The 20,157-nt window shown below is 48.6% G+C and overlaps 1 protein-coding gene across 13 annotated transcripts in view; it reads right to left on the bottom strand.

Moving 5' to 3' along the window:
• The window catches only part of AMOTL1 (angiomotin like 1), a 155,233-nt gene that overhangs the window by 47,796 nt on the left and 87,280 nt on the right, over nucleotides 1–20,157 (bottom strand). For all 13 annotated transcript variants that reach the window (XM_006936834.5, XM_006936832.5, XM_045038584.1 and 10 more), the window contains 2 exons: nucleotides 18,964–19,894; nucleotides 3,840–4,131 (listed from right to left, as the gene is read on the bottom strand). In XM_006936834.5, the coding sequence (XP_006936896.3) occupies nucleotides 3,840–4,131; nucleotides 18,964–19,894 (1,223 nt within the window). The remainder of the gene's footprint in view (nucleotides 1–3,839; nucleotides 4,132–18,963; nucleotides 19,895–20,157) is intronic.

A 20,157-nucleotide genomic window follows, 5' to 3' on the forward strand; every position in this document is an offset into this window, starting at 1 on the left:
ATTTCTATGCTAATTTCATCTATAAAAGATGGCCTTTGTTTTCAGACAGATGGGCATGCCTCAGGGACCGTCCCCTTGAGGGCCAGAGGGCATCACCTAGTGCTGGGAAGCCTAGGGCAGCATAGACCCTGAGGGAGGCATCCCCCCTGAGGTGCTCAGTGCTTCAAGTCCAGGACAACGAAGAAGTCAAGCCAGAAACTGTCCTCAACTACACCGGCCACTGGAACTTCGCTCCAGCTGCTCTCACGGACTTCCATCTGCAGGATTCATCTGACTGGAATTCGGTTGTGCACGTGTACTTTACATCCCCGATTTGACTGGCAGCTCCTCGAGTGCAGAAAATAAGCCCTTACCGCCTTAAAACTCTGCCCTGCCCACGACAAAAATACAGACTGATCCATTAATCTTTAAATGTTGTAAGTTCCCAAAGACAGACTTGGGCACTGATGAGCCATACCCGATCGTGGATTCTTTCCTTTCACTGAAAGAGCTGCCCTCTGCATACTGTAAAAGGAAACTAACTGGGGGATCCCTGTGACAGCATGGTTTGCTATCTTAAATACTAAAACAGTGAAGAACTGGGATACGGTTAACTTGACTCTAGCTACCAAGTGAGAAAGGGTAAGGGTTTCAGTTCAGTACAAGGTATTTCCTGATGGAGACGTTAGTCTCCTTCAGTGTGGTGAGGGAGGACAGAGCTGTGACTCAATGTAGGAAGTTTAAGAGATGCAGCTTTTGATTCCACATAAGGGATTATTTCCTAACTATGTCTTCCAGAAGGACGCCCGGTAGGGAGCTTCTCTCCTCTGTAGGCATTCAAGTAAAAAATGAGAGCTCTCCTTTCAGGCACATGAAGCAAGGATTCCTCAAGAGTGGGAAGCCAGACTAGAATCATTTTAAGAATTTTAAGTCTAAAGCTCTATGATTTGACTGCACACTCCTTCAGAACGGGAGCCCCATACCCACCGTGTCCAGAACATCTGAGTCCCCCTGATATTTGTTAAAGATAAAGGGAAGGTTGGACAGGCTATGCAAACACCTGGGCTAGTGATGGTCCGAGTACGATCCTCTGGACACAGCCCTGGGTTTGCCTTCACAGCCCCTATTTTCCCTTCCAGCTGGATGCCAGGAAGCTCTTAGGCCAAGCCGCAGAGCCCCTGAAAGCACACAGAGAGACGCTTGCCCCAGGAACAGAACCATGAGCAGAGTGAGAAGCCCGGAGAAAATCTCAGCCACTCCAAGCTCTAGATACTGGTGTTTCCCTGTGCCCCTTCATGTGCACAGTCCAGAGACCCACAGGACAAAGACTGGCCTTCCGTCCAAGCGGCAGACGGCCCAGTCAAAGCCACCACTACTGCGCTGACAAAAGAGGGTCTCCCCTAAAGCAAGCCTGGGGGAGCCATAAATACCTGGCCCTTTCCCTTCAAATGCCCATCTGCCCTGACGGCTTCTGAGGCCAACCCTCTCAACAGCCCACAGTCTAGTCCTGCTAGAAACTCTGTCCATTAATTAGGTTTCAGGGAAACTGGGAGGAAAGAGAAGCAAAATGAGCGACCCAGAGGAAAAACTAAAAACAGCCACTCCTTCTGGGGGTCCTCAACCATCATTCCAACACCAACAGCGATAATCACCACCTTGCGCCTCTCTGGAAACAGGGGCTTCCTATCTAGGCCGCGCTCCGGCAGGCTCTGCGTTTAGTTGTTCTTCCCTGCTGTGTTCCTGGCACGGGATGCAGAGGGTAAGCCCTGTAATTAAAAATTCATCTATTTCTGGTTTTGCCCTTACCATGAATCTCTGCGAGCGCTCTCCACGCTGTGAGGGCCCCGGGATGGATGTTCCTGTCGGCACAGGGCGCCCACATCCTCCGGCACAGTTCGTGTCTCCACCCAAAGCTGGGTCATCCTCACTGCCAAGTGAGGTCGTCACCTCATCCGACGGTCCTCTCCCCAGGCCTGCCGACACACAGCCGAGCAGCGCGGCCGATGCGGAGGCAACACCTGGGGCAAGGCCGACCTCGGGGACACAAGCCACGAAATGTTAAGGTGTAGATTGCAGGCAGCCCTTGTGTCTCTCAGTCCCAGTTGTTGACAACAGCTGGGGAACTCGTGACGAATACGGCAAGTATCCACCAAAATCTGGGTGTTCAAACTGGCAATTCCAGTTTGACATATGGCTGATTAAGGGTACGTAATAATTATAGAACCATTTACAATATTTAAGGGATAGAAGGAGTTTTGAGTTCCAAAAGGAAACAGCTTTTGATTTTTCCTTTCTTGGTCATCAGAATCCTTTTGGCTGCAAAGTTTAATAATCACCCCCTGTGCAGGGAAACTGAGTCACCGGGAGATTGATTTTGTTTTGCAAAACAGAAATGTGCGCTGACATCAAGAAAGAGATGTGCGTGGGGCACCTGGGTGGCTCAGTCGGTTGAGCGTCCGACTCTTGATTTTGGCTCAGGTCATGACGCCAGGGTCATGGGATTGAGCCCTGCTGAAGGTTCTCTTTCTCTGTCTCCCTCCCTCTGCCCCTCTGCCTCTCTCTCTCTCTAAATCTCTGAAGTAAATTAAAAAAAAAAAAAAAAAAAAACCCACAAAGATCTTCACGCAAAAAGACCCAGAACTAAACTGCCCTCAGCTGGGTCTGCGTAACTCCTGGACATGTCTGCCATACGGCTTCGTTGGGGAGAAGAATTCGTTATTTCCCAGGAGGGGCTGAGTAGCTCCTTCCCAGTGTTCGACTGCACCCGGAAGGAAGCTGCCCCAGGACGTGTCAGACACAAGCTTGGGCCTGAGCAGTGACTTACAACCAAGGCCACGAGACAGCATGCTGGTTTCCCAGCGTTTACGGTCCGAGCAGGGTGGGAGTGAGGCCGCCACCTTCAGGCAGCCCATTTGTTTTTGGCTCTCATCTTCTCCCTCCAGGAAAGGCATCCGGAGCTCTCTGGACCAAGTCTGGTCTTGACTCCAGGGAGCTCCAGACCTCTTCAGTGGAAGCTCTGCACAAACGTGCTGGGGCAGATTCTGTCTGTGAACATTTGCACCATCAAACCCACTGCTCCCCACTGGGTACCGCCAGGAAATCAGAGGCGCCCACTACTCTGAAAACCGGACCAGCGACAAAGACTCCACCTTACCTGAGAGGTGAACGCTAAACGGGCCAACCGGGAGCATTAACTGACATATGGAACCAAACGGCAAGGCTCCTGCAGTCAGGCAGGGTTTATATTCCTACCTTTTCTATTTATAAAAGCCCCTGATTGTCCAGGACAGAGCCAGGGACTCAGACTCTTACAAGATCACTTCTACCACACATGCCCCCTCGCCTCCAGAAAGGAAGCTAGTGCCCTGTGGCTCTGCTACCCTAAAACATCCTATCGCCCTTTGCCCCCTCACCTCTTCTGTTCTACCACAAGCATTTCTGGTGCTGACACATGGGGGTGGGCGGTCACCATGAAATCACTGCCTACCACAGTTCATCTTGCATAAAGTCTTCCTGACTGTGGCTCTCGGCATAAAGCCCTAAGAATGAAGGCGGCCACACCCTCTAAGATTCCTACTGTCCTCCTGGGGAAATACTACCCACCTCTGCGTCCCAGGTCCAGGGCCACCCTCACTGTACCTTCTATAACCACCTGACACCCTACAGCAGGTGTTAGCTTAGGCAACCCTCCCCCTTTTGGACGGTAAGCTCCTCCAAGGCAGGGCCTGTGTCCTCTTTATTCGTCTCCCTAAAGCTTTGCACAGTGCCTGGAATACACGGGGGTCGCTGCTGGCCAGTGAGTCAGCAGCCGGGAAACAACTCTGTCCCTTCCCCTCTCCTTCCCTCCGGAAGTCACCTACCTTATGGAGCTTGTCGGCGTTGTCGTAGTAACCCTGAAGCTCCTGGTGCAGCACGCGGTTCTCCTCGGTCAGGATCTCCACCATCTGCTGGGCTCGCTCCACGATGGCGAATGCGTCCGGCCCGAGCTGCTGGCTGGGGGAGGCGGCGGGCGGGGGCTGCGGGGCCGCCAGGGTCATGGGCAGCGCGAGCGGCACGGACACGGAGTGCAGCGGCCCGCCGGCAGAGGGGTTCTGGGAGGACATCGGGCTGTGCGGCTGCACTGTCGACGGGAAAGGGAGCTGGCAGGGGCGGCTGCAAGGGAAGTGGACACCGGTCATCACACCCGAGAAACAGGGGAGCAGGGGGGTGGGGCGGGGGGGGGAGTCACAACAGGACGCGTCCTAGCGACTGGCCTGGGCTACCAGAGGCCATCAGCGCACATCTGGGTGCTGGCGCCAGTAGAGCAGGTTGGGTCCTTCACCCACAGGCATTTAATGCGTTCTCCCTCTAATCAGCACTGTTCTGGTCGCGGCGGATACAAGGTCCCTGCTCTCGTGAGGCTTACATGTTCGGGGACAAGCTGATCGGCCAGGTATAGCAGAGTAATGTGACTGTGAGTGGCTACGTGCCTAGTTCGTACAGAGAGGTCAGGGAGGGAGACGTGGGTGCTTGCGTTGAAGTCTGAATGACAGCTAAGAAGGACCCTGCGGAAAGGAGGAGGAAAAGGAGTCTCCCAGGTAGGGGAATCAGCTAGGGCACGGGGCCCAGGTCAGGATTTAGCACAGGCACCAATGAGTACGAAAGAGAGTGCACACGCAAATACCGAGTAGAGTCTGCAAGTAGTGTGAGATACGACCAGAGCCACGAACAAAGGCCTTTGTCAGCCAAGGCCAGCCCTTGGTGTAGACTGCGGCCGCAGAGGAGCTGCCCCACTGACTGGTCTGCAGATGGGATGCAGTGGCAAAATGCATGAAGGGCGCCCGCAGGGAGGCCTGAGTGTGGTCTAGATGAGAACCGTGAAGTCTCACAGGGCGGCATGGCAGAGAAATCATGGATGGATTGGGGATATGGCTGGATAAATCATGGACAGGGAGAGAGAAGGTGAGGAAAATTTAAAAATTACTCCTGGGGGCGCCTGGGTGGCTCAGTCGGTTAAGCATCTGGCTCTTGATTTCTGCTCAGGTCATGATCTCACAGTTCGTAGGTTCGAGCCCCGCATTGGACTCCTGGCTGACAGCATGCAGCTTGCTTGGGTCTCTCTCTCTCTCTCTCTCTCTCTCTCTGCCTCCGCCCCTGCCCCTCTCATGCTGTCTCTCTCTCTCAACATAAATAAAGGTTAAACAACATTACTCCTAGATTTGGGGCTTTACACACATGGACAGAGGTACCATCCAGTGAAATGGACAAGTCTTGGGGAAGGGACAAATCTTTTGTTTTGATTTGCCAGGGTGAGGAGGTCTGGGGGCCTGGGGATCTTAGCCATGTAATAAAGATGGTTCCGGGGCGCCTGGGTGGCGCAGTCGGTTAAGCGTCCGACTTCAGCCAGGTCACGATCTCGCGGTCCGTGAGTTCGAGCCCCGCGTCAGGCTCTGGGCTGATGGCTCAGAGCCTGGAGCCTGTTTCCGATTCTGTGTCTCCCTCTCTCTCTGCCCCTCCCCCGTTCATGCTCTGTCTCTCTCTGTCCCAAAAATAAATAAAACGTTGGAAAAAAAAAAAAAAAAAAGATGGTTCCAAGCCCAGGCACTAGCTTATCTGAAATCTTGGGCTGCCCTCTCTGACTTCACTCCCTAACAATCCCCTCCTCACTTCTCTGTTCCGTAAGAACCATCGCATTTTCTCTCAGCCTAAGCCAAGGGCTCCTACCAACAACTCACGCAGGTATTAGCACCAAAGGCAGTCATGGTGGCCAGTTCTCCAACTACGGCTGTCTCTCTTCTGCAGACTTGGGAAGACAAGTTTTCTTGTTGACCTCCCTAACCTTTAGGATTCAGTCTGGGAACTGGAGTGAGCAGAATGGTCAGCAACCCTAAACCACCCACATTCTGTATCACAGGGCAGAGTCCTCTGGGGATCCCGCTACTTTCCAATCCTTGACACTCAGCCCCTGTCACCTCCCCTTATTCCTGGCCAGCCGGAGCCAAAGCCCCCACTTTCCCCAGGACACTGTGTGGCCTTCTGTTTTCCTTTTAGGTATATTTGCTGGAATGCTTTTGGACCCTGTCAGGCTCCGTGCCGCTTATTTTGTAAGCGTATCGTACAGTCAGGAGCCCTCTGAATGCTGACTCCTGGCACCTAAATGTCAAACTCTAGAAGAAAATTTGAGAAGGGCCACCTTAGCCCTCCCTGCACGGATATGCAGACGTTCGTAAAGACGACCTCAGAAGAAATGCAGGAGAGCCCGACAACGTGACCTACCACAGGCCTCGCTTTGGTAACAAACACCAGAGCCTCGCACCTAGGCTCGGGAGGGATTGCCCAACTAGGTTTCCTTAGGCCTTCAGTCAGGAAGCCCCTTCCATTTCCTGTTGAAATGGCTGGGATCTGAGTTCTGCAACGCCTGGTGGAGAACGATGGAGCTCAGTCGGGTTCTTTATTCGTTAAGCAGGCTCCACCTTCCAGCCATCCTCAGAGTTCAGAAGGAGTGTTGTCATGGGCGGGGGGGGGGATGTAAACCACCCCTCCTCCCTCCCTCTCCATACCTGTGACATAACTACCTGCCCGTCTCTTCAGAAATAAAACGCTTCGGCGTTTTGATGAATTTGTGCCCCTTCCACAATGAAGCGTGTATATGACTTCGTCCTGTGTGTATGAGGTCCAACTCCGTGGCAAGAGTGGAAAGGCTCTGAGTGTCATACTCCCTTCCCGCTTCATCCAAGGTAAGGGACACATGTGGCGTGTCTCCTTGGAGCTGAGGTGGGTACAGATGAACCTATCACCTGCTCTCCAAACCATGGGGCTTCCCTTTGACCCAGGCAGCTTTGGACTAGGGCTTCTATCTTTTAACATTTATTAAGCTCTGGGATTTGGGACTCACTATGGTCAATGGTAGGCTTATCTTCTCATCTTTCTCTGATATATAACAAAAAGGAAGTGTTTTCTGAATGCCAGCCTAAGTTACCCATGATGGTGACTAGTTACCTGAGTGGCAATGCAGGAAAAGGGTGTTTGCCAAAGTCAGGCAACAGAAAAGAACTTACTTTTTCAAAATGGGAACTCTTCTACTAAAGAGAACATTGGCCGCATAAATAACTCCGTTACACATTCGATAAACACCACATTACAATGGATGATGTGCAGGCAGGTCAGCAAACTTCTATTCATTGGCTCCACTACTCAGCCAACGCGTTGGTGGGCTCAACGATCTGTACAAGGCAGATGTGGGTTTAGTGTGAATGAGGGGGACACGGTGTTGGGACAGAACAGGAAAATGTCACATGAGATCATACTAAAAACCACCTACCCTTAGCTTACAAAGATAATGCTGTTGATTGGCCGTGACCCTGGCAACGGGGACACAGAGAAAAGGGAAAAAGACAAGATGGGAACCAACAGTTAAATGAGAAACACCTGTGAACAGAATGCGATGCTACAGGGACTTGTGCGCCTCTTTCCCCTGCAGGTTGTGAAGTCAGAGAGCTAGCTTATTTGACACCATGCATCTTGGGTTTCCTGGGACAATGCACAACTTAGCTCGATGCTAAAGGACTTAGGGAGCTAATAATAAGTACAAAGCCCGGCACAAAGGAAGTACTGGTCAAACAGTTAGTCATAATCACCATTAACTATTATCACCTGAATCCCACAGCCCCTAATACAAATCCTCCCACCAGGCAATGCATGCGTAAGTCCCAATAAATTTTTTTCTGTTATGGCTAATACTTATTAGCATTTTTTGCATTTATAACTGCCTTATAAAATAGGTATCAATGTCAGACTACTTAGATGAGAAAAACAAAGCGCAGGATGGTAACTTACAAAATATAACAGAGATAATAGGAACATAAAGAAGACCCAAGTCCAGGCTTTTGGTTTCCAGAGTCCATGCAGTTCACTATTTCCCTATACTGGCGAGAACAGGGAGGGAAGGCGGCCACCCTTTGGTTCTTTGCTCCTGGGTTCCCGTGGCCTTGTCGGAGCAACCACACCATGGGGTGGCCATGATCCACACCCTAACACCAAGCATCACAGCTTCTGTAGGCTCGAGCAGCCTCGGGGGAAGCAGGAAGGCTGGAAATCTGCCTCTGAGTTGTTCTCTTGGACTGTTCCTTACATTCAACATTATTAGCTTTCACGGGCTAATGTCCTGTCTACAGAGAGCGTTCTACTAGAACTTATTGGGGGCCTAGGCTATCTGAGAGGCACCACGTTTCATCACCTTACCTAATGCTCACAAAAACTGAGGCCAGTACCACGAACCAGGTCCCACTCCTTTCTGAAGGAATGCAACGAGGCTTGGAACGCCACAGAAAGTGACCTTTTTCCATCTGCCACCGAACCGACCAGTTACTTAAATATGTCTGAGCAAAGCTGAAAAAGCCTCTTCTCCCCAAGTCCACAGTGATGTATTAAAAAAAGAAAAAAAAAATCATAGCATTTAAAGAGTCACATCTTGACAAAAGAAGGGTCATATAGGGAAGCCTTGTAGACTGGTCCTCCATCATCAATGACTCTGGACCATGCTGCCCATAGCCTGACCCCAGAATTTGCTCCCCATTTCTTTCCTCCAAGCTTACAACATGCCTAAATCACAATCCTGACAACCTACAATCACTGGACTATATCATGTCTTTTGTTCTCCTGAATTTTTATTTAAATATATTATTATTTAATTTTTCATACATGAGCCTTTTCTCCCAAATTTTTAGCATGTATCTTTTTTGAGGGTAGAAAATTATGACTTCTACTAAGTTGGTACTCCATACATTTGTGTCAACTGATTTAGCCCCTAAGCCCAAGAGCAAGTTGGGAGACCATATATGCTTGATAAGCTTTCAAATAATGGCTAAACCTTCAACATTACACTATTAAAGAGGAGACCTCTGGTGTTTAGATTGGCTCTAGATAATTGGTTCATGACAGAATCTCAAATCATGAGATTGCCAATATAATAAATAACATGGTTCCGTGTTATTGCCCTTCTTACGTATTTGGGGTCACAAAATGCAGCTCAAAATGGGAGCGACGATGTTATTTGGACTGCGGAAACAAGGTCACTGAGGGCATCTAATCAACAATCCATTTGTTCCTCTGTGCATACTGCAAACCTTCACAGACGAACTTATTTAAACTTTCGTATTTGTTAGCACCTGTCTGTAAATGCACCACATTAGCATTTTACGTCAACTGCATCACTTAATTCTTACAATCTTGGGCATTCACTGATCTCATGCCATACATTATCCTACTTTTAAAGTATGCGACCTTCAGTATTCACAAAGCAGAGACTTCAAGGCCTTTAGAAAGCCAAAAAATGGACTTTGAACCGGGCTTGAAATCACCCTCCTTGCACCACACGAGGGCTAACTCCCATGTTAGTACAAGAGAGCCCTGCTCTTTAGTACGGGGTATCCTTTTTCTGCTTCGACTTCTTTCTAACCAGGTACCCGTGGAAAAGTTTTTAACTTCCTCACCTTTAAGTGATGATGATAATATCCACCTGACAGGGTGGTGGTGAGAATTCAGTGAGATAAGGAATACAAAGCATTGCACACAGTGTCTCTCTTTAGGGAAGCACTTAATACCTGTTAGCCTCTCTTATCACGCACTGCCAATAGGTGTTAGGAGAAAGGCAAGAGGTACTACCCTTGAATGTCCCTTCGCCTTCAAACACCACGGTCCCTAATCCTCAAGCTCAGTAAGGGATCAAGGCACACTCCAGCCCACAGAATCTCCGACTTCTGAGCAGCTGTCCCACAGCGGGATGCAGAATGAGAACATCATGTCAAGGTAATGTCTGGACCCATCCGGACATTCTCTCTCGGACACGGCCCTCCTTCCTTCTGGACTTGTGCTGTCCCAAAGAGTAGCCAGGAGCCACATGGGCTACCAAACACCTGAAATGTGGCAAGTCTGGATTGAAATGCGCAAGAAGGGTAGAACGTACATCAAAATCTGAGGACTTAGGACAAGGCATGTAAAAGAGCTCATTAATAGCTTTTTGTTTTATGTTGGTTATCTGTTGAAATGACAACAGTTTTAACTAACTAAAACATGTTTTTAAAGATAGGTTTTTAATGGGTTAACTAAACTAGGTTTGAAAATTAACTTTACTTGTCTTCTTTCAACTCTTAAGAAAACATGGCTGCTAGAACATTTCTAAGCAGACACGTGTGGCTCACACTGTACTTCTACTGGACAGCACTGCTGAAGACCCTGCTATAACGTTCACCAAAAGGCCTCATTTTGGAGATAATTCCAGAATTCAGTGACTGTCAGAGCAATTCATGCAAACAGACCAGCAGTCCTCTCTCGGCGGTCCCCACATCCCCAGGCAGCAAGGGTGATCAGCAAGCCATATCCAACGTATGAAACTATATGTTCATCTGCAATTAGGCCATCCTGCGAACATTTATAAATCTGGCTTGTGTGATGGACAAAATGTTTCAAACCATGATACGAAAATAAACATCAGTGGATAAATGGATGGAGGATGTAATCAAGGAATTCAAAAGAGAAAATGCAGACGGCTAAATACATTTTCCAAAGCAAAGTTATTAATAGAGAAATAAAATCAAAATAACCTTTTTCAGTTTACTGACATTAACAATTCAGTTCAACAAGTTCTAACTGAGTCCCTAAGAAAGGATTTTTGTTTTTTGATAAATTTGTTTTTAATGTTTATTTATTTTTGAGAGAGACAGAGACAGAATGCAAGTGGGTTCGGGGCAGAGAGAGAAGGGAGGCACAGAATCCGAAGCAGGCTCCAGGCTCTGAGCTGCCAGCACAGAGCCTGACGCGGGGCTCCAACTCATAAGCTGTGAGATCATGACCTGAGCCTAAGTCAGATGCTCAACCGACTGAGCCACCCAGGCACCCCAGGGTTTTTTTAAATCCTCAAGATAAGACATATTCGAATTTCACCTAGTATGTGTGAAAAACAGCGTGCAAGGAAATGACTGGAAGGAATTATAACAAAGGGTCAGAGTGACTAATGCTAAGTGATGGGATTATGGGTTTTTTTTTTTCTTGTCCTATTTTTCTTTATGTAATTTCCACAACGAACATGTATGGCTACTTAAAACAAAAATTCATTGTCTAAGGAATACATGAACTTTACAAAAATTAGAAAATAAAGATAAGCCAAAAAATCTGCATTGTTATTTTAATAATCAGAAAGTAAACAAAACAAGGTAAAGGAATGAAAAAATGAAACGAAGTAATAAAGAGCTTCTTGGCTCATGGTGAAGAGGTTCAAATTTTAAGACTTCTCCTTAAGCAAAAATACCTATTTACATAGAATTTTCCAACCTAACAGTATTTTCTTATAATTTTCTGGCCCTCAAAGCAACACAGAGAACAGAGTATTTAACAATGGTTAGTCTGGATAATGGGACTGCGGGTAATTTCCATTTTCCTTCTTTTTTCTTTTTTTGGCAGTGAAAAATCAGTTTTAGAAAACATCAACCGTAACAAGTTGCAGATAAGGAAACTGAGGCTCAGAGAACTTAACACAACTGACTGCAAAACAGAAGAGCCAGAACTCAAAACTCCTCAAATCTTCTCTCAAACCCACAGCCTCCCCACCCAGACCCATTGGCTGTGTAGACACCGGTAAGACTCATAAATGCCCAAATTAAGACTCCAGTCTTGCGTAAACTAAGATCAGATTTATTGCTATGCAGGATGGATATAGACAATCCTCTTGTTTGAAGAAGTCACTTGTTTAATGCATCATAGCTGGAATTGTGTTAGGTTTCCTGAGAAAGTAACCTGAACTTGACCCTAGCCTTTGAAATTCCCATACTGCAGAGCCATTTCTCAGAATAAACAGCATTTTACCTAGCTCATCCAGCCATAATCCAGCTTAAAAACTGTAGAAACTCCTAAATTCGAATGCTGGTATTCAAAACACACGTTTAGCTGGTGGAATTTAAACGAGGCTCCATAGCCTCATTTTTGTTAAGGGCAATGCATAGTCTTTAATCCAACAACTCTGGATCTGGCTTACCTTTTGTCCTACATAGCAATTCATTTTCATAACTGGATGAACCACAAATCGCCACTCTGGAAACACACTTACTCTGAAAATTCTCCTCCCTCCTCCAGGCATTTCCGACTCAAAAGTACGATGGGACCACCAAACATTCTTTCTTGCAATACGGCACATTCCAAACCTCAAGCCAAGCCCACCAAGTAAGCCCTGCTCTTTAGCATGAATCTTTATGCTTGTTTGTGTTTTAAACTGCACTCTGGCTGCACAGTTGGATTGACAGGAGTTTCCTGGGGAGAGGTGTTCTCTCTCTTTCATTTGCCACATGTGCTCCTTGGCTGTGTCCCCTCTTGCTCCCTCCCTCCTCCCTGAACCCTCATTTGGCATGTTCCCAGAGAATGTCGTCTATCCTAAATAAAGCCAGCCCTGGAGGTTTCTCGGGGGGAGGGGCGGGGGGGGGAATTCACAGTGCACTTTTTAAGGAAAACATGAGCGGTTTAGGACATTAGTTACACCCACAAGTTCCCTCTCTGACTACAGGAAATGGCAAGCTCCTGTCCTGCTGGGAAGAGGGTGGTGGAGATGACGGGCCCCTGGGGAGAAGCAAGCCAGCTTCTCTGTGCAAGAAGTCCACAGCACCTCTTGCTCCATTATCTTTTATCAGCCTCGGACAGCGGGCTGGGTCAAACACCACCATTTCAGGCCTTTATAACGTATCCATCTACATACTAAATATCAAATTAATACGTTCACAGATGAATAAAATATTAGTAAACAGTCACCACTCTTTTCTCTGCTCCTGGGAAGCTAGGAAATCAAACCCCCTATGCTGATGAGGCGAATCAGCCAAGATACAGGACAAAAAAGGGCAACGGACAGGTGGAAAGAGAGTGCTCTCTTCGTGGACAGGAGTCATTTTTAGTCTTTTTCCAAATCGATACTGCCTGAGCCATAAAAGTTAGTCATTATTTTAAAAAAAAAATTTTTTTAACGTTTATTTATTTTTGAGACAGAGAGAGACAGAGCATGAATGGGGGAGGGTCAGAGAGAGGGAGACACAGAATCTGAAACAGGCTCCAGGCTCTGAGCTGTCAGCACAGAGCCCGACGCGGGGCTCGAACTCACAGACCGCGAGATCGTGACCTGAGCCGAAGTCGGCTGCTTAACCGACTGAGCCACCCAGGCGCCCCAAAAGTTAGTCATTAAAATAGTACCCTCTCTTCCGTAACTGAAGCATTCTGCTAAAAAGAGGCTAAGGCAGACAACACTGCCTCGGTCCCCCCCTCCAAATGAAAGTAAGCCAGAAGCCAGCCGTAGCTCAGAGCTACAGCCGTCAGCAAGCTTAAGTTTGCTCCTAGGCCTTCTAAGATACCTGGAGACAAAGGGGGCATCTGGAGGCCTTTCCCCCTAGAGTCTGGAATACGTCATCAGTATTCTAGACCTCCTGCAAAAAACAGAAGTGGGCAGAGGACAGGCTGGACATCAGGTGTGATATATACATCTGGTTAGAAATTCGCCAGAGGAGAGCTACCAAATAAAAACCGTATTTTTGCCTCTACTGCAACATACAGTGGGGTGGCCGAGGGCTCACTTTCTGGGAGCTGCAGCGTGTGGCAGAGAAACCCAGGTTTGCTCACTGGCTCCTGCACTCCCCACGCTGGTGCCTGGGACTACGTTACTTTAACTCACCTCTAAGCCTGAGGGTTTACCATGCACATCATGGACCTCCCCCCACACCATATGACAGTGACGGTGACACCACCCACCCCTCAGAACTGCAGGAGAGAGCTAGGATGAGGTAACCTACACAGCAGGCCCAGCATACAGAGTTCTAGAAACTGGAAAATCAGGGCAAGCATTAGAGGAAACAGGTCTTAGTGTACTCTGAATCCATTATAACATGTAGATCATACGAACAAAAAACACAGTTGATTTTCAAGACCAAATCCATCTAACTAGTAAAATAACCCCCCAATAACCTAGCTTATAATTGCAAATTAAAATCATTAATGCCATCTGCCTATTAAATTAGCAAAGTTTTTGTAACTGTAGTGACTAATATTGGTCAAAGGGCAGTGATACAGGCACTATCATATTTTTACAAAGGTATCTGGAATCACAAGTCATTAAAGGTTTGCTACAATGCACCCAATAATTTCAACTCTAAACAATGATTCCTAAAGAAGTAAACCAAAAGTTCAGAGACCCCCTCCAGAGAACAGGTGGGGTGAGAACAGATAGGGTAACCATCCACTGAGCTGAAGCAAGGAGGGAACCTGGGCTCCAAAGACTCTTTAAACAGACTTTCAACTGGTCCTTCTGTTTTTATCTCCACCTTCACACTCATTTTCAGAAATACTATCAATTCTTTTTTTTTTTTTAAGTTTTATTTATTTTGAGAGAGAGAGAGAGAGAAAGAGAGAGAGAGAGCAGGGGAGGGGCAGAGAGAGAAGGAGAGCGAGAATCCCAGGCAGGCTACACTCTGTCATGGCAGAACCTGACTGGGGGCTCAATTCCACAATGGTGAGTTCATGACCTGAGCAGAAATCAAGAGGTGGTCACTCTTGATTTCAAGAAATCAAGAGGTGGAGTTCATGACCTGAGCAGAAATCAAGAGGTGGTCACTCTTGATTTCAAGAAATCAAGAGGTGGTCAGTCTGGGTGACTGAGCCACCCAGGCGCCCTGAAATACTACCAATTCTTAAATGTTTGGACTCTTCTCCAGAACAGTCAGGCTGCCTCTCAGCCTCTTCCATTGTGCATTCAGGAAGCCACTCTCCCAGATCCAGGGTTAGGGTCAGGGTTAAGGCCAAGGTCAGGGCTAGGGCCAGGGTGAGGGATAAGGTATATGCCCGGCACCCTGTAGCCCAGAAGCCCCTCAAGAGGGCCAGGGCTAGTTTCAGGGTCAGGATTAGGATTAGGGTCAGACGTTAAGGGTTAGGGGCCAGGGCATGAAAAATTTGATATGCATGATGATGTTCATTACATTATTTATAGAAAAAATGATGTAAGTTATATGTTCTATAAAATATTACACAGCAATAAAAAGGATGGCTATGGAAATTACACATTGCAAAAAGAATGTGATACAAAACTACCTAAAAAAAGCTACGATACTAAACTAAATATAATCTAGGATTACAACACGTGAAAAACTTAATGTGTATAGGAAAAATATTAACAGTAATTGTATTAAGAAAGTAGGATATTTTGAGTAATTCTTTGGCATCTTCGGTTTCCACTTTTGGAAATATGGTCGGATTTCTTTGGAAAGCAAACATGCATTTGATTAACGTACTCCAAGCGCTGTGACAGAGGTCAGCTCACCCACCAGCACCCACTCACACATTCGCTTCCATTCACAGTACAGTCCCGTACCCCAAGTCACTACTTCTAGAAGTGTCCTGTTTCCACAAACTGAGTCAGAATGAACACCCAAATGCTTGCCTTTTTTTTTTTTTTTTTTTTTAAAGCACAATTCTACATAGAACAGCCTGTCCAATTTTCACCTTGTCCTCCTTTGTATTCATCCATTTCCACTTCTGGGTTGAAGGGTAAGAAGTATGGAGCAGAAAAAGAACCAGAGCCTTCATTCATGGCTGGCTCTTGTTCCCTGGAGGTCCCCCCAGCCACCTCAGCAGGACCTCGGTCTCCCCGTCTCCATCAGCCTCACCCACAACAAGGGCCAAGGTGGTACAAGTCAAGGAGGCTTTGACTGATAGGCTCTCCACGGGGGTTCCGACCAGAGAAGACTAACACGCTTTACAACAGACTACCACACATGTCCGTCTTTAGCAGATCAGGGCAGGTGAATTTATAAGCTATGGTGAGTCAGTACTATGAAGGCCAGAACTCCAAGTTCATACTCCTCTTATCATAAGCTCTATACTCTTGTCTCACTCGTCTTTTGGACCTTTCCACCTCTAGGCAAAAAAATCAGTGAAGTCTGAACAAAGTAAAGGGTTGGACAAAATCACTGAATGAATCTTCACCACCTACTGAGCCCATTTTTTGCATCACAAGGCAAAGCGATGGACTCCATGATCTCACTCAGTGGCTTTTCCTTCACGTCCAGGAGTCTATTATGTATTGACTCATCAGGTTTCTGAAACCATTGCCATAAATGACAAACAGATAGCCCTTTCGGCACAAGAGAATGTATCCATGAAATTAAAAGGAGCCCTGCTCATCTCTTGGCTCAAAGAAAACTTGAACATCACACGCTGCTGAGTTTCAGATCCAACCCTTGAAGTTCAGACCACGGTAGATGTGTCTGGAGCAGGGCTGGTGTGGATACAACTTTGTTTACTCTGTCAGCCCAGGGCTGTGCCGCCAGAGCCATGCTGGCTCGCCATGGCCAGGCTCACAAAGGGCCCTTGTAGCTCTGGGGCCAAGCCTCAATGGTCTGTCTGTTACGTCCCCTGCGCCATTTTGATGTGCCACGTCAATCCGGCTGCCAAGACTGGCAACTGGCTCAAATCCCTCATACATTTCTTCTTTTTAACGTCATAGCTTTGAGACAAATGACACTTTCCACAAATAACTGGGTACATCTCCTGTTGGCGTCTCCCTCCTCCCCTTCCCATATCTCGCCACTCCATATCGCACGTACTGCCAAATGATGAAAAGCAGAATGACCCACTTTAGGCACTGCTGTAAAGCCAAAGGGAAGTAGGCTTCATGTGGGGATATTGCCACCTTCTACCAAGCTCTAGAGGCTAAGTTAAATGTTTAGGAAAAACTGTGAAGTATCACAAACCAAACTCTGATATGATCGTGCGATAAACATCACAGACTACTTTACACAAGTCTCTGGAATCGATGTGGCACCAATTGGAGATATGAAGACTCTTTCCCCCCTTCTTCAAACCTGGTGCTTTTGAAGTTTAAATGTCTCCTGTGGCTTAAGGAACTATAAAAGGGTAAGAGGCAAGAGCCCCGTGGGCCCCATCTTGGATTCCTCAGTGGGGTCAGGCTGTGCCCCCTTTAGGAAGAATGAGTTCTGCAGCCCGTCAGAGGTCTAAAAGGTAGCGTACTGCTCCCAAGCTGGCATTTCTGGCCCAGTGCGTGGAAACGTGTCAGCAGCTGGGAGGAAAAGGGCACGTCGGCCGGCTCTCTTCCTGCCAGGGCCCAGTCACACCCTTTTCGGAAGATGGACAGCCAAGGTATGCCCTGCGCCCAGTCGCTGGGGTCGCACAGGGAAAACTCGACTCGTCTGATTTAGAAAAAGATAAATAAGGCCCTCTGTGAAAATGAAGACATAGCCAATAACAGGCAGTGGCCCCTTGCCTGTTCTTCTCACGCTCCACACTCTCCCCAAGAAGCTCGGCAACATGGAAATGCTGGGAACTCCCAAATTTGTATCTTCGGACCCAATTTCTCCCTTGAGAGCTTGGTTTCCAATTGCCCTGACTCCTCAGCTTCCATACCTGATCAGTCATTAAATCCCACCAATTCTGCTTCCGCGCCTCTCACAGTATATAACGCTCCCCTACCCCTCTGGCCTCAAACTTGACCCCAATTCCTCGCTGGACCATTGAAATTGTTCCTGAAGGTCCGCATGGTCCCCAGTCCTGTTCCTCTGCTTCATCACCACCCTTCACTGCCCCTGAGGTCAGCCTAATAAACATCACCAGAGTGTCGACTTGAAAACACTGGCTTTCCCGATCGCTTACGGCTAAATTCCAAACTCCAGAGTAGGACTCCCAAAGCCCTCTACCAGTCGGTCTCCGCTCCCTGTTCTAACACACCTCTGCCACTGCTGGCCAAACTGCCCCCACCAGCGGCACTGCAGCTCATTCGAGACAAACAGGCAGCGCGCCCCCCGCACGGCGCGCCCCCTGCACGGCGCGCTCTGCTACCTCCTCTCTTTGCATGATTTCCCCACAGCTCCTGCTCGTCCTTCAAGACCCTGTTTGGAGGTCACCTCCCCTGTGGGGCTCTTCCACCGCCCCTCCAGTTGTGAGTCATACTATCTCCCTGGTTCCGAGCACACAGCATGCTGCATGGCAGTGATGGACTCAGAGGCTGGCTCCCCCGGGACAGCACCCTCAGGTTCTGGAGGGCAGGGAGTCTTTCTCTATCTCTGAACTTGGTACAAGGCTGCACAGAGTTTACAGTCAGCAAGTGCTGCTGAATGCATGGGGTCATCAGAAGAGGGATTAGAATTAGCACACCGGAGGGGAGAGATTTTGACGGTCGGGACACGTGAGCCTAGCTCCAGAAGCCTCGGAGCTGTGGGCTGTGGAAATGTATGAATCTCTCCAGGTTTTAGTTTCTCATCTGTTCAATATGGAGGGGAGACTAGATGATTTCTATGGCCTCTTTAACTCCTCGGTTCTAGCGATCAGACTACGTTTTCCTTTCCAATCTACAATGAAGAAAGGCTCCATAAAACCCCACGGTAATAACATGCTCCGGGAGTTGGACGCTCTCCGCAAAGCCAGCCAGGAAAATTGCTGCCTTGCCTGGCCACTGGGCACAGCTCCCCAGGACAGCCAACAACGGAGTCTCCTCCCCTCAACTCAGAAATCCCCAGTCGCCTTCTGTTACATTTGGAGAATATCCCTAGTTGCTCTCTGTTCTGTTTCACTCCACGTATTTTGGCCAAGAAGTGGCTTATTAAATATTATGCACAGAAAAAAAAAAAAAAAACAAACTAATGGCAAAAACCTAACATGCCTTGAAAATAACAAGCACTAAGAACATAATGGGTTGGGGGCGTCTGGGTGGCGCAGTCGGTGAAGCGTCCGACTTCAGCCAGGTCACGATCTCGCGGTCCGTGAGTTCGAGCCCCGCGTCAGGCTCTGGGCTGATGGCTCAGAGCCTGGAGCCTGTTTCCGATTCTGTGTCTCCCTCTCTCTCTGCCCCTCCCCCGTTCATGCTCTGTCTCTCTCTGTCCCAAAAATAAATAAACGTTGAAAAAAAAAAAAAAAAAGAACATAATGGGTTGAATTCTGACGCGCCAGACTAAAACCTCTGGGCTTGATAATCACCTCGTGACCCCGTACTCCGGGGGCGGCTGGTACCTCAGCACGGCCACCTCTGTTCTCGCAGGCTGAGGAGCAGGGTATGGCTTGACCATCTCGTGGAGCATCCCCGGGTGCTGGTCACTGTAGAAAAGTCCATGCTCCTGGGTCTTGCTGACCGGGGACATCATCTGCTTGGTCTTGTAGGGGTACTCAGGGGGAGGACCCCGGGGGTCCAGCGCTTTGCCTGCGGGCTGGGCGGGGGAGGGGCCCCCTCCCGCCTTGAACCCCTTTCCGCTCCCTGAGCCAGGGAGGTGCTGCTTAGCTCCGGTCCTCTCCAGGGACAGCTGCATGATTCTCTCACTGAGTGAGCGGACGTGGCCCTGCTTAAGCTCTTTGAGCACCTCGTCCTTATGTGCCTGCCCGCTGTTGGCGCGGTTCACCGTGGGCCTCCCCTCAGTCCGGGCCTTCTGACTGGTGCCCCCAGCCATGTAGTAGCCATGGCCGATAGCCCCCTGCTGCTGCTGCTGCTGCTGCTGCTGCTGCTGCCCTCTGAAGAACTGGGACTGGGCCTTGGCCTCCTCGTAAGTGGGCAGCTCCTCATTGTTCTGCTGAGGCTGTGTGGGCCGCACCTGCTTCTCCATCACCGTGTTGTCCACCTGGTGTTCTTGACCCTGCGGTTCCTGGCGTGCCGACTGGTAGACCATTTGTGGGTCTTCTTGGGTGAGGTTTTCCGTGGAAGAAAAGTTGTTTGGAGGGTGGGCTGGTCCTGCACTCCCTGTGGCCTGGTGCTGAATGGCCAGCAAGTTCATGTTCTCGGTCGGGGTACCATACCGCAGTTGTTCCTGGATCAGCCGCTGCAACACTGTTCCAGCTGCCGCATCCTCGGAACCTCTCATTTCCACCTCTGAGATCCTCAGGAAGTTTGGGGAGTGGAAGTTGCACAGAGGATCCTCAACTGAAAGATAAACGCGGGAGAAAAGGTATCAGAATATTCCACAGGAATACCGGCCTGCTGATGCGTGGTGAATAATGAACATTCGAGCCACAGTAGCACTTAAAGACAAGATTTCAAATACCCTGCCACCTCGATTTACCCCGCAGTTTCTCAGGAAGTGTTTCTCCAATTCAAAGCGTCTCTACCACTCTCCACTGCCAGGCCTCCCGCTTCCTGCTGGACCTTGCTCTGTCCTTCCCCTCTCCCCTTCCTTTAAATGCCCC

Source organism: Felis catus, chromosome D1 (genome assembly GCF_018350175.1).
Source record: "Felis catus isolate Fca126 chromosome D1, F.catus_Fca126_mat1.0, whole genome shotgun sequence".
NCBI classification, from domain to species: Eukaryota; Metazoa; Chordata; class Mammalia; order Carnivora; family Felidae; genus Felis; species Felis catus.